General features: G+C 37.3%; 1 protein-coding gene across 3 annotated transcripts in view; it reads right to left on the reverse strand.

Annotated features, from left to right (window-relative positions):
- Nucleotides 1-1,822: 1,822 nt before the first annotated feature.
- RNMT (RNA guanine-7 methyltransferase) overlaps nt 1,823-12,919 on the reverse strand; it is a 28,189-nt gene continuing 17,092 nt past the window's right edge. For all 3 annotated transcript variants that reach the window (XM_020791748.3, XM_020791750.3, XM_078391501.1), the window contains exons 8-12: nt 9,713-9,877; nt 8,263-8,380; nt 7,263-7,364; nt 5,352-5,385; nt 1,823-2,760 (exon numbers count right to left, since the gene is read on the reverse strand). In XM_020791748.3, coding sequence (XP_020647407.3) covers nt 2,723-2,760; nt 5,352-5,385; nt 7,263-7,364; nt 8,263-8,380; nt 9,713-9,877 — 457 coding nt within the window. In that variant the 3' untranslated portion in view covers nt 1,823-2,722. The remainder of the gene's footprint in view (nt 2,761-5,351; nt 5,386-7,262; nt 7,365-8,262; nt 8,381-9,712; nt 9,878-12,919) is intronic.

A 12,919-nucleotide genomic window follows, 5' to 3' on the forward strand; every position in this document is an offset into this window, starting at 1 on the left:
AATCAGTTGCTCTTGGTCTACCACCCAAAGAAACTGCCTCATTTTAGCTAGTGAGAGGGCTGGCTCCAAGTAATAAAGACAACACATTTCCAAATTAGGATCTGGCAAATTGGAGCATTCATGAGCCCAATTTAAATGAGCTAGGCACTCCACCTTTCAGTGGATAGTTAAGAACCTATGCAATCTCAACTATGTATTTCATCTACAGTAGGAATGGCAGCTTACAGACTAGATCCAATCTTGCACCTATTTTATCTGTAAGAAATTTGACCACATTTTTCTATTTCAAGAAAACATTTTTGACTAAAACAGTACTCAGTGCTCAAAATCTGTATCAGACAAGACATACAAATATGTATGTGTGCAATGCTACCCATGACCACATATATTTCACTTTAGTGCTTGCTGGAGTAATAATTATTATAAAATCTGGCTATGTGGCATATGCCTTGGGTATCGGCCCTGGGAAAAAGGCAGCATATATAAACTAAAAGAGGTACAGTGGTGCCCCGCTTGACGCCGATAATGTGTTCCATCAAAATCGCTGTTAATCGTCGACAAGCGGAAAAAAATCCATTGGAATGCATTGAAAACAGAACAATGCGTTCCAATGGGGGAAATACCTGATCGTCCTGCGAAGATCCTCCATAGCGCGGCCATTTTCTGATGCCTGTAAAGCGAAAATAGGTCAGCAAAACAGTGGAGAGCCATTTTGTGAACCGCCGATCAGCTGTTTTTAGATTGTTGCTAAGTGAAAAATCGGTTCCCAAAGCAGGGAACTGATAGTCATGAAGCGAAAAAACCCAATTGAATCATTGTTTTGTGATCGCTATAGCAATCGGAAAAAACTCATCATTAAGCGATTTCCTCATCAAGCGGGATAATCGTCAAGTGGGGCACCACTGTATTAATGTGGCAAAACATACTTTCAGTAGGTCACCTTGATGAAGCAGTGAAATGTCTCATTTAAGGGCATGCATGCAAACAACATAGACCTTTGTCAAACTGAGAAGTGACCTCACCCCAAAGAGACTAAATTTCCTGGATCAGTATATCTTACAGATATAAACTAAGCCTACAGCTGCCAAGAACATCCACAGCATGTGTGTATCCTGTGATGAAGTTCTTATACACAAATGAAGTGGTAAACTCATTTCCAGATTGCATTATTTCAGACTGCAGGGAAATTAACACATAGTTAATTTCTATTCCTTACAACTATGTTCCCTGCGCACAGAATATCAGCTTGTTAGGTGAAAACTGGATTAAATCCCCTTTTCACAACAAAACATTCTTCATTAAGCTACTCCCTGCAGACTCAAATTGTATAGTCAAAAAACACCTCAAATCTTATTTGCAGGAATGTATTTATTTATTGGTATCTCACCTTTGTTCAGAACTGGGAACTAAGGTGGTTCACACACTAGTTAATCATTCTTTCCATGTCTCTCATAATACTGGAAACAGCATATTATGTTCAATGGGTACAAACATGCATTGTCACCTATATCATTCTATGATTCATGGCAAAATTAACCACGGAGCGATGCACATCCAAGTAACACTGATGAAAAAAAAATCATGATTTGCAAGGCAATCTGGCCATGCAGAGTTCACTTCCTCTTCTGTACTTAAAACTGTCTCCATCCCAAAGATGGATTTTCTCTAAAGTGGTTCACAAAGCAATATTCAACTATATCCTGGAAAAGTGATTGTTTTGTTTTTATGTCTTCTAAAGTTCAACTGATTTTGCTACTTGCATGTCTTTTGTAAGATTCCACATGAACAACCATGTAGTTAGAAAACTGACTTCTCACACCAGTTGTAGAGAACAGAATTCCATTTAATCTTGATGATTTCTATGAAACAGCAATGACCACAAACAGATTAGTATTCCTCCAAATACTCTCCCATTGCATACACAAAGCACAGTTACTTAACACTGAAAACAATGCACTGTGGAATGGAGATAAAAGGCCCAAGCAATGAACAGTGAATGAAGTGTGGCATCCTGATGCAGACACATATGCAAGAGCATTTTCATTAATGAAAAATGGTTTGACCATGGTTTCTTCTGAAACGACACAGCTGTTCACATAGCTCCAAGAGGCAAGCAACAATTTTATTATGGATTGCAATGAGTATTGAATCCTGTCTCATTTGTATCAACACTGGCAAATTTATTTTACAGCTTTATACAGTTCAGAATATTTCATGATGGGAGACTTCAAATGAACACTTGCTGCACAGTGGCCACTTCAACATTTATCTTCAGTAAACTCTAACCATATTTGTAGCTAGTTATCTGTAGCCTCTGGAAATGCAATAAGCAGGATCCTCAACCCCATGGCAATAGTTACACTACTACCTGGATGGAAGCTATATTATGTAAGACGGTGTTAGCTGCCATGAAGTAGTTTTAAAGCAATCAGTGGCAAATATGTGTTTGAAAACCCCCTGAGTACTTCAGAAAACTTGCTCTTTGTTAAAAACAGAAACCAAACCCTCCCAACCAAAAAGAAGAATTCAGACTCCTATATCATGTGTATATATGCACACACATATGCACAAGTATTCCATCTGTCACAGACAGGCAACTATAACTCATATGTAAGCTTGCCTAGATTGATTGTGTCCTGCACACTCTTGAACATAAAAATATAAAATAGCAGTCACTTTGGATGTTGGATCACTTCAGCTGGTTTTCTTCATGGTCTTTCTATTACTGCTGTTTTTCGAATGCAAAAATCAAATATATACCTGCAAAAAGAAAAAAAAAACAATAATTACTAGCCTTCCTCCTTTTATAAAAAATCCAGTTGTATTAGTTCTCTTTTCTCAAACAATCAAACACAGAACTTCTCAAATGGAGCAACATCCCACCTGTTAACAATACCAAATTCAGTTGCTGAAGGACTACTCAAATACAGCTTTTTCTTTTCTGTTTTTAGTAAAGTCTCTCAGATTTATGAGAAATGTTTATATACAGTAATACAATTTTTGTTTTCAAATAGAGTACAGCAGTTTGCTTTGACCACACATCAGTGCACAATATATTTCAGCATTTTAAATCCTTATGTTCCCTTAGAATGACAAGTTAGTTACTAAATCTTCTATAATCTTTAAGACTAAAAATGACTTCCATAAATATTATCATTGGATATTTATTTGTGCAACCAGCATCTTTACCATGTGATGATAGCAGATGCTTACTGTTGCATCTCTGACATGTACAGAGGCCACAAAGTATGTAAGTGCTACATGGTTATAGAAATACTATCAGTGGCTGCAATGATGGTGCCACTGGGCCACATCTGCCAGTTTTAAATGATCAAGAGAAACCAACCAATTATACTCTATATGTTTCAATGCTTTTGAAAATAATGAGATTATGCTCAGTCCTGCTATTTTTATGAACCCAGGAGATCACTGGAGAATCCTTAGCTGACATATACAACACAAAACACATCCTGAAGACAAATCACTTAAATTAACCTTAGTGTCTACTATTACAAAAAATTATTTCTGGATAACCCTTGGACTCACTTCAATCTCTTTGAAGAGTGAAATAAACATTTGCGTTCCCCCACCCCATAACTGATGATGAACAACTGTTGCCATCTCTGGTATATGAAATTCACAGTAACACAATCACTGTGATGCTGATCAATGTGTGGTTAGACGCAAGGACTTTTCCACATGCAGGGTTTTTAATTTAATGACCACCATGAATAATCCTCAAATCTTCAATGTTTAAACAAGTCTGTATGAGCCAAAATATAAAACCTGCATGCCGTCAAAGGAAGCAGGGCCCATCCATTGAATCTGTCAGAAAGCTTTCCAACCCCCCTTTTTATTACAGTGTTTATGGATCTCCATAATCTATTACCAAGTTCCCACATCAAGCTGAAATACATTTTCCAGCACCAAAACTGTCAGGCTACACAGAAACAATCTGTGGCTACATGTACTGTTCCATTACACCTATAGCAAGATGTTCCTTTTGAAATATAAAAGTTATTTCAAAAGGATTTCTAAAAAATCAACTAATGTTTCTCAACCTGGGGATCAGGGCCCCAAGGGGGTTGCAAAGTGTTTTTTGGGGGGGGGCTGTAGGTCACATATATGCTGTAGCCCTTGTCAACTAATTTCTTCCCTGACCTTTTAGAACAGGATATTAAAGTTAGCGCATATGTATGAGAAACAGGTCCTTTGGGAAGAAAGAAGCCTTTGCTCTCTGAGAAGGAATGGCCGGGATTATTTTTTATTAAAAACAAAAGATGAAAAAGAAATGCTAACGCAAAGATATAATTATTGCTGGTTTCACAAGAAAGAGATTTTAAGCATGATATGTCAACTTCCAGAAAGCCTAAAGGAAGCGAGGAAAAGAAAAAAAACACACACTTACAACAAACCCCCAGGAGGAAGACACAAAAACAAATGTCCCTTCTCTTTTACAAGAAAGGTTTCTGAGGGAGACCTTCTCTGTGCAAAGGTTTTGCCCCTCCCCGAGTACTGCAATTTCCTTCTGCCTCTGGCCTATCTTTGAAGTCTTTTGCCTTCTCTTCTCCCTACCTTTAACCTACCCCAGCCTGTTCCTTCCCCATTTTTGAAGTGGCGGTGGCAGAGTCACTGGCAGGAGCACCAAGAGGACAAGCAGGAACAGCATCAGTGCTGCCACATCAGGGAACGACGACAGCGTATTTATGCAAATATGGCAGGAGGGATCGCAGGTTACTTGGCTATTGTAAAAGGAGGTTGCAACTCAATAAAAGTTGGGGACCACTGAACTAGATTAAATCACTGTAAACCAGGAACACTAATGAATGATGCAAATTTTTCCTACATATTTTATAATACTGGGTGTTTTTAAAATGACAAGGATGCGAAATGTGACTCTTCATTTAGAAAAGCAGTCACAAAACACACTCTAATATGCCCTCCATCCCATTCAAAGTGCTAGACCAGATCCACCCACCAGCCTGCATGGATCACAGCCACAGTGACCAATCCTAAATAAATATGTTGGTGCTTCTGAGTGTATTAATGCAGCATCTGACATGCTTATGCGTCAGTTGAATGAGCTGCAAAGCTAGATGCCTTGCTTTTTTCTTTTATTGTCTTTAAATCCGGTTCAGTCAACTGACACTCTTGACAAATTCTTTCATGAAATTATCCTGCTAAATAAATACCTGCACCTTAAGAAAACATTAGGCTCAGAGTGGCAGAAGCTAGGGTAGACAAATTTAATTTTGTGCAGCTATTGGGCTGTGTTATAAATATACAGTATACAACCAAAGAAAATAACTAAAACATTTTAGTAATATTTAAACATTAATCATAGTACATACTTGTTGCTTCCCATTCAGATTTACTCAGGGTTCCCTTTGGGGGGGAAAAACACAACAACAGTAAATCACAGATTACAAACAGAAAAGACAAAGTATAATTATTTAAAACAATCTGCAGAACATTTGTCCACTAACCAGCAGTTCCCACCTTTAAGTGGGATACACTCCATTTATCAATAATGATATTTCTTCTCCAGGCTAAGAAAAATGATGTACCACTGTGTTTCACCATTGTTCCTGAAGCTGAAAGATTTTAGAACTGATAAATAAGTGGATTTGAGCCCCTTGTTGCAAAAGGGACATTGGCTTTCTTTTTTTCTCTCTCTCTCTTTCCCCTTCTCTTTTTGTTGTGTTTGAAAAATAAAAGCAAAAAAAGGATGAAAAGGCTAGGTTTATTATTCATTTTGCAGTAAATGCAAGTTCAAATGCAAATATCTGCAAGCTCATCCCTCTGGATGAAGCTGAAAGGGTTATTTTTATATGAAGAAAATTTAAAGAAAGAGTATTACAAGTATAGGCACAATTACTAACTAGCTGTCCATTGCCCCTCTGCTCCCTATGCTTAGAGCATTAAGAAATATGTAATTACAATTATAATAATTATGATGATGATACTTACATAAACATTGTTCTAGTACAGTTACCCAGGATTACCAGAAGGTGCTATAAACACATACCTCCATGCAACTTTAAGCATAGTGGTGCCTCGCTTAACGAGCGCATCATTTAACAACGAATCCACATAGCGAACTATTTTTTTTATCGCTAATGCGATCGCACTGCGATGTCCTGAATAGGCAGCTGATCAGCAGTTCCAAAATGGCCGCCGGGTGCCCAAAATGGCTGCCGCAAGTGTTTTCACTCCCTGCCCTCGCTTACCGAGGGCGCAAAAATGGCAGCGCTATGGAGGAACTTTGCTGAACGGTGAGTTTGGGAGCCATAGGAACGCATTAAACAAAGTTTAATGCGTTCCTATGGCTTTTTCCGTTCCGTTTAGCGATGTTTCTGCATAGCGACGATTAATCTGGAACGGATTAACGTCGCTATGCGGGGCACCACTGTATATTAAACTGTATTAATTGGTAGTTACCTAATATTATGACTGCAGGCTTGAAAGTAGCAGCTTGTCTATGGGGAGTAACAACTGCCTCTAGGGAAATGAGCGCACTAGTTCTTACAGATTTTTGTTGTGGGCTACAGCTGTCTTGGCATAACAACACTGAAGGCAAACAGCCTAAAAACATCTATAGGCTAGTGACACCTGTAAACTTATTTACAAAGCTAATGTTACATATTCTTGAGCACCAGTTTATGACTGAGGGCATCGATACATCTTTTGAAAATCATCAGATATTAGCTGCCAAACCTAGACACTAACAGAGGTAAGACCTTTCCTTTTGCTTTCAGGGCTCTGAACTTTGTAGCTAACCATGTTAAAAAATACTATTTCCTGGACAAGCAACACACTGTGGCCTCTCTGTATCTTCTCGCGTTATGCTGAGCTGTAAGACTGATAAAAGATGACCATGACAAGAATTTGCTTTCACAACCTTGTGGCAACCAAATAACAAAAAACAGCTTCTGTCATGTTGCCACTGACATGGTCCCAGCACCACTATTTATGGCTCATTCATCAGCTTTTGCCAAAGTGCTTTGATCAACAATGGCATCATAAGACAACTTGCATGTTCTGCCACTTTACACCTGGCCACCAATGAGATACATGTACAGATTTTTCAAATAGTATTTGCATGAAACCTTGACTATGTAAAGACCACAACAGAAGTGACCTGGTTACAAGAGCATGTCACTGTGATCAATGATCACCAATATTATGTTAACAGCTTTCTTTTCTGTGGAAGATCTTCCCTTATGTTTCAGGGCTAGAAATTTCATTTAGCAAATACTCACAAGAGGTAGTTTGGCTTTCCCATCACTCTTAAGCATTTCTGCATGCTCATAGTCTTCTCTTTTATTTGAGGCCAAACTAGATTTTTCATCAGGAGGGTATTTCTGAGAAACAAAATAAAGAGAATGATTGTGCACATAGCTGAATCATTGTGAATATAGCTGGAGATTGGTGGATAGTTGCTTATAAGAGCATTCAGACACATATGATGAAGTTACTCATAATATAATAACCTTCTAACACAAAACTATTCGCACATTAAAGACAACCATAGGTTTACATGAGAAAGAGTTCATCAAGACACTGACTGGCACAATGTTTTCATGACCAATACTTCAAATGCTTCTCACTTATGTTAACAATGCTTTTGTCACATTAAGTTTATCTCTACCTCTACCCTTTTCACTGCATCTCCACTCCCACAACCATACATATTATGTGTGCAAACCAGTGGACAAATATTGATTTCATGTGCCAGAGGAAATGAATTATAATCCATAAAAATCCACAGTGAAATAAATCTACTGATCTTTAGGATGCCACAATAATTTTGTTTGTAGTTTCTGCATGCTGACACAGGATAGCACAGTCAACTATTTAATAACTGAGTTAATTAACCAATCAGTACAGAAATAAGCATCGGCATTACAAAAAGCCAAAGAGGTTGCTTTAGGAGCAATTCTAAGCATGATATAAGGGTGCTTCTGAGCAAATTTGAGATTTTACTGTATGGCTATCATCACAAATCCAAATAAACATTATGACCAATGCACTATGTAATTAAAATGTTGTATTCTATATGTAGATAAAGACAGAGTAATCAAAGATTTTAAGTTAAGTGAAATAACACAACAAATATGTATTTAATTGCAGGATTAAGATGTAACTAGCACAGAAAAATTCACATTTAATAAAATTACTCTACACTACCATTTTGAACATAGTTGAACAATTCACCAGGTCAGCCTTTAGAGCAATCTGTACATTCTGTCAAGAACTCACCTCCAAACCTTGCATTTGTTGCAGAAGTATTTTGTGCTCCTCATTCTTAACCTTTTCTTCATAAAATTCCCAAAAAGTCTTTTTGTACATTAGCTTCATGCCATATTTCTTTGCCATTCTACAAACAATAAGTTTTATATAAAATACTGATGCTTAAATAGCACACAAATCCCAAGAATGTTCAAAGTCTCACTAGCATTTATAAACGCCAGGTTTGTATTACAGTGGCACCTTATGGTTTGCAACAAAATTGCAACTATGCTTCTATATATAACTTCACATCTAATTTGTATGTGAACCCCTTTTCAAATTTACAGCACATTTATCTGCTGCTCCATATATATGCTACACCAGCAATTTCCTAACGAGCAATATTCAGCATAAGTGATGATGAAAGACATAGACAGTGTTGAGGCACAGAGAAATGGATGACAAGAGATATGTGGAAAGGAAAGAAATTACAGATGATTACGAAAAGAATAAGAGAGGGCTACGTATGTGTGGCAACAGGACAATATAAAACTAAGTCCACCAATGACCCTCAGGATCAGCTGATTCAGAATAAAATAGGGAGGGTAAGTCATAATTCTGCCAGACTGAATAACTGTACTAAACTTAAGAAAAACTGAACAACAGAACTCCCTGCAACAGTTGGAATATATTTTATGTAATAATTCTTGTGTTATTTTTTATTTGCTGTTATGGTGTATGGAAGCCGCCTAGAGTGGTCGTAGGACCAGATGGGCGGGGTACAAATAAAATAAATAAATACAAAGAAATCATTGCGACAAAGAACTTAGCAGATTCTGTATGGGACAAAAATGTAAAGTTGTATATTTGACAATGCCACCTTCATCTGCTGCCATTGCATGACTGATCCAATCGCTGTACTGTCATTTTGTGCCTCAGTCATTTTCTATTCTCTCAAAAGGGCTGTGAGAATAGAACAAGGATGGAGAATGTACAATTCTTTAGGTGATGCTGGACTGCAAATCCCATCTTATCTCATCACTGGGCAGATGGCCTAGAGCTGACAAAAAGCTGCAGTCCAGTATCTCTTGACTACAAAACAGAGCCACATTTTCAAAGTGCCGATAAGAGAGTCAGGCACTATAAGATAATATTATTAGATGTATCTAGCAATTAAGTACTCTTCCATGCAATAAGTAATGTTTTCAGACTATCATATGGGATTTAGTTTTCAGAATAACAAAGCTAGGGGAGAAAAAAAAATCAGAAGCCAGATCCAAGCAGGAGTTCAGTATGCTCCAACAGAAAGCTTTAAAAAGGAGAGGAGCCAGAAGAGAGACATGAAGGAAAGTTATAGACCATACACTTGAGGACATCAAAATCAAACTTATACCAGTCTCATGGACTGAAAAGGACAACAAAGGAGATCTCTAGCAACTGTTTCTCTTTTTTTAAAAAAAGGTCAGAAATAAGAACTTACTCAACAAGCAAAGGAAAATAGACCAGGAACTCTGGAACATTAACCACTCCTTCCAAGTTAAAATCATATTTGCAGCCAAACAAGCTATACTCTCCCTTCTTCTGAAATGTTACTGTGTAGATTTCATTCCCAAATGAGTCTGTTTGTGAAGCTTCTAGGCGTTTTCTATGGTAACATATAAAAATGACAGCACCAAAAAAATTTAAATCCACAGAATCAAGGTTATTCAAGTACTGAAGAATAATATGATCATTACTATCACAAAAAACTGGGAAAAACAAAATTAAAATTTTATCAGAATGCTGTCAGTAATGCACTTTTTCATGCAATTTCACCAAAGATCTTTTTTTAATATTATCACAGGAAAATTATGATTTAAAGGAAAAAAGGATTAACCACTCTAATAACTAAGTCCTATAAGTTTTACTTAATGAAATGTGAACAGTTACTGTACTCCTGAAGCTGTGCAGTTATCACATCCCAATAGGTAGGGCAAACCCAAAGGATCCACGCTACCCTTCAGACCCCTACTCTTAAAGTTTGGCTAGAACAATCGTTCAACCCTGTCATACAGAAAGGTCCTGCACCATACCTGCAATTAATCCAACTTTAAGAAGTTTAAGAGTTATATATCAACTGTGTGGTATAGGAGAGTGGGAGAGTATGCAAGCACAGTGCCTACAAGATATCAATTATATCACTGTCTTTATATTCACTGGCCAGAACAACAGAATCAGGCCTTTTTGTGAGCAACAGTGATGTGAGTTTTCCAGGCATTTTAAAACTGGGAAATTTACAAGTGGTCTAAACAGAGTTCAACTTGATTTAACAAATGTGATTAATTTGTTTTATTAAACAAAAATTTTGAAGCCTTCAAATATTTGAACCAAAAGACATCTAATACAATGCATCAGACCTGAATTAGGGGAAACCAGGGTTAAATCTCTCTTGGCCATGGGGCTCTGTGCAACCATGTACAGTGGGGTCTTGACTTGAGAACTTAATCCGTATTGGAAGGCGGTTCTCAAGTCAAAAAGTTCTCAAGTCAAATCTGCATTTCCCATAGGAATGCATTGAAAACCATTTGATCCATATCTGCTCTTTTCCGTCCATAGAAACTAATGGGAAGCTGCTATTCCGCCTTCTACCACTAGAGGGGGATATTTTGTTTCTTTTTTTCTTAGGTCAAGAAAGGTTCAGGGAAGGCAGGGAAAATACAGTCCAGGCAGTACAGTACCAGGCAGTCCGACGACTATCTCCCAATCCACTCTCTAAACGCTGGGAAGAGCGAGGAAGCAGACAGGCACCCTTTTCACTGGCCAACAGTTAACTGAAAGTTCAAATTTTGCACTTTCCCTGCCTCCCACGTGGTTTTTTTCAGTTCTTAACACAAATCTAAGTACTTAAGTCAAGTCAATATTTTCCTATGAGAGTGGTTCTTAAGTCAAAATGTTCTTAACTCAAGCCGTTCTTAAGTCAAGACCCCACTGTATCAGCTTCTCTCTTTATCTTTACCTCCTGCAGGAGTATTACTGCACTCTACTCATATTGTGAATCTTAAAAACACACTGCTGTGAATCTTAAAAATGCACCTACCAGAATCTTACTAGAGAGTCAGTGTGGCTAAACAGCTAGAGTCTTAAAGGGTTGTTATGGATATAAAAACTCCTGAAGCTGAAGAAAAGATGTTGTGTTTGCCGAAAGAGCAATAACCATTAATCACTTTTAGTTTTAATTAGACTTGCAGAGTCTAAAAATGAATTGAAAATTTGTATTGGTTTGGATTACTATTATGTATGTGTGATTTATTATACCACCTTGCTTACCGACCAATTAAACATATGTACTCTTACAGACCTTTCCTGGTGATAACTAACTGAAAAACATTCATTTCATAACATCTAGATTACAATTACTTTGGATTCTGATATATGTCTTGCTTAAGAATAAAACAATTACTTTTTTGGCCAAAATAACTGTGAAACTGCTTAGTCTTACTAATATTATATGGGCATATAGAATTAATGATTTCATTAGACAAGTTTTTTTAAAAAAAAGAAAAGTTCTATGGTGATGGTGAGGGAACCGAGCACTAGAAAATTTTCCACCCCATATACTGGTGAACAGAAACTTTTTCCTAAAACATGCCCAGTGTCCTACTGAATACTTACCTAAATGGAACTCTAACTGCAGAAGGCACTGTGTTCATCTCACAAGGTGCCAACTAACTGCTTGGTTGTACCCAACCAACAACTTGTCAGCTCACTGCAGCATCTTTAAGAGTTGGAAGCTCTGAAGGCATGTAAACATTAAATTTAAGAGCTGGAGAGTTACTTAGTCCTTATTCACTAGAGTAAAAGAACTGGCATTGTGAGTTATATTTTCTGATCCCTCAAGAGAATTTCAAGTACATAGTGTGATGTAGTGGACAGATTAACAGTCTAGGACTCAGAAGACCTGGTTCAAATCCCTACAATGGAAACTCATTGGGTGAGTGCAAACGGTAAAACCACTCCTTAAATACCTCACTTACCTTGAAAATCCTATTAAGGTTGCTATAAGTCAGTTCTGATTTGACGGCACATAACAAAACAAAGAATTTCAATATACTGAAATTTGGGTTAACCCTGTAGTTAGGCTCATGGCACTTCTTTTATTTCCTAACAGAAATGAAATTTCTAATGTCCTGTCTTCCCAAGCTGGGGCAACCTAATGACAATCAGAGTATGCCGCTGCTGCTTTGCTGCATCACAGTTTGCCAGAAAAAGGCACGAGTCATTTTTGTCCCAATTATGTTAAACTAGCTGGATTCAAACCACACCAAAGTGGCAGAAAGCAAAATATTTGCCAGGACATTTTTATTCATTTTTAATTTATAAAAAAGATCCATCCACTATAAAGGACTGAAATTTGAGGAATCATTACAGGTGACAACGCCATAAAAAGCCACTGCTATAACTTTAGTTCTGTTTGAGCTTTGCAAAAAATGTGATTGGAAGACTAAAATATCCCACACTGTCACACAAGAGTAAAATGAGGGCTTGAGTTAACTGTTATGCTTAAGAATAAAATAATTACTTTTTTGGCCGAAATAACTGTGAGACTACTTAGCCTTAATCTTATTTCAAGGATACTTAATTCAAGTATCCTTGAATGTTCTGAGCTATATTTATTTATTTATTTATTGGATTTTTACCCCGCCCCTCT

Source organism: Pogona vitticeps, chromosome 4 (genome assembly GCF_051106095.1).
Source record: "Pogona vitticeps strain Pit_001003342236 chromosome 4, PviZW2.1, whole genome shotgun sequence".
Classification (NCBI taxonomy): domain Eukaryota; kingdom Metazoa; phylum Chordata; class Lepidosauria; order Squamata; family Agamidae; genus Pogona; species Pogona vitticeps.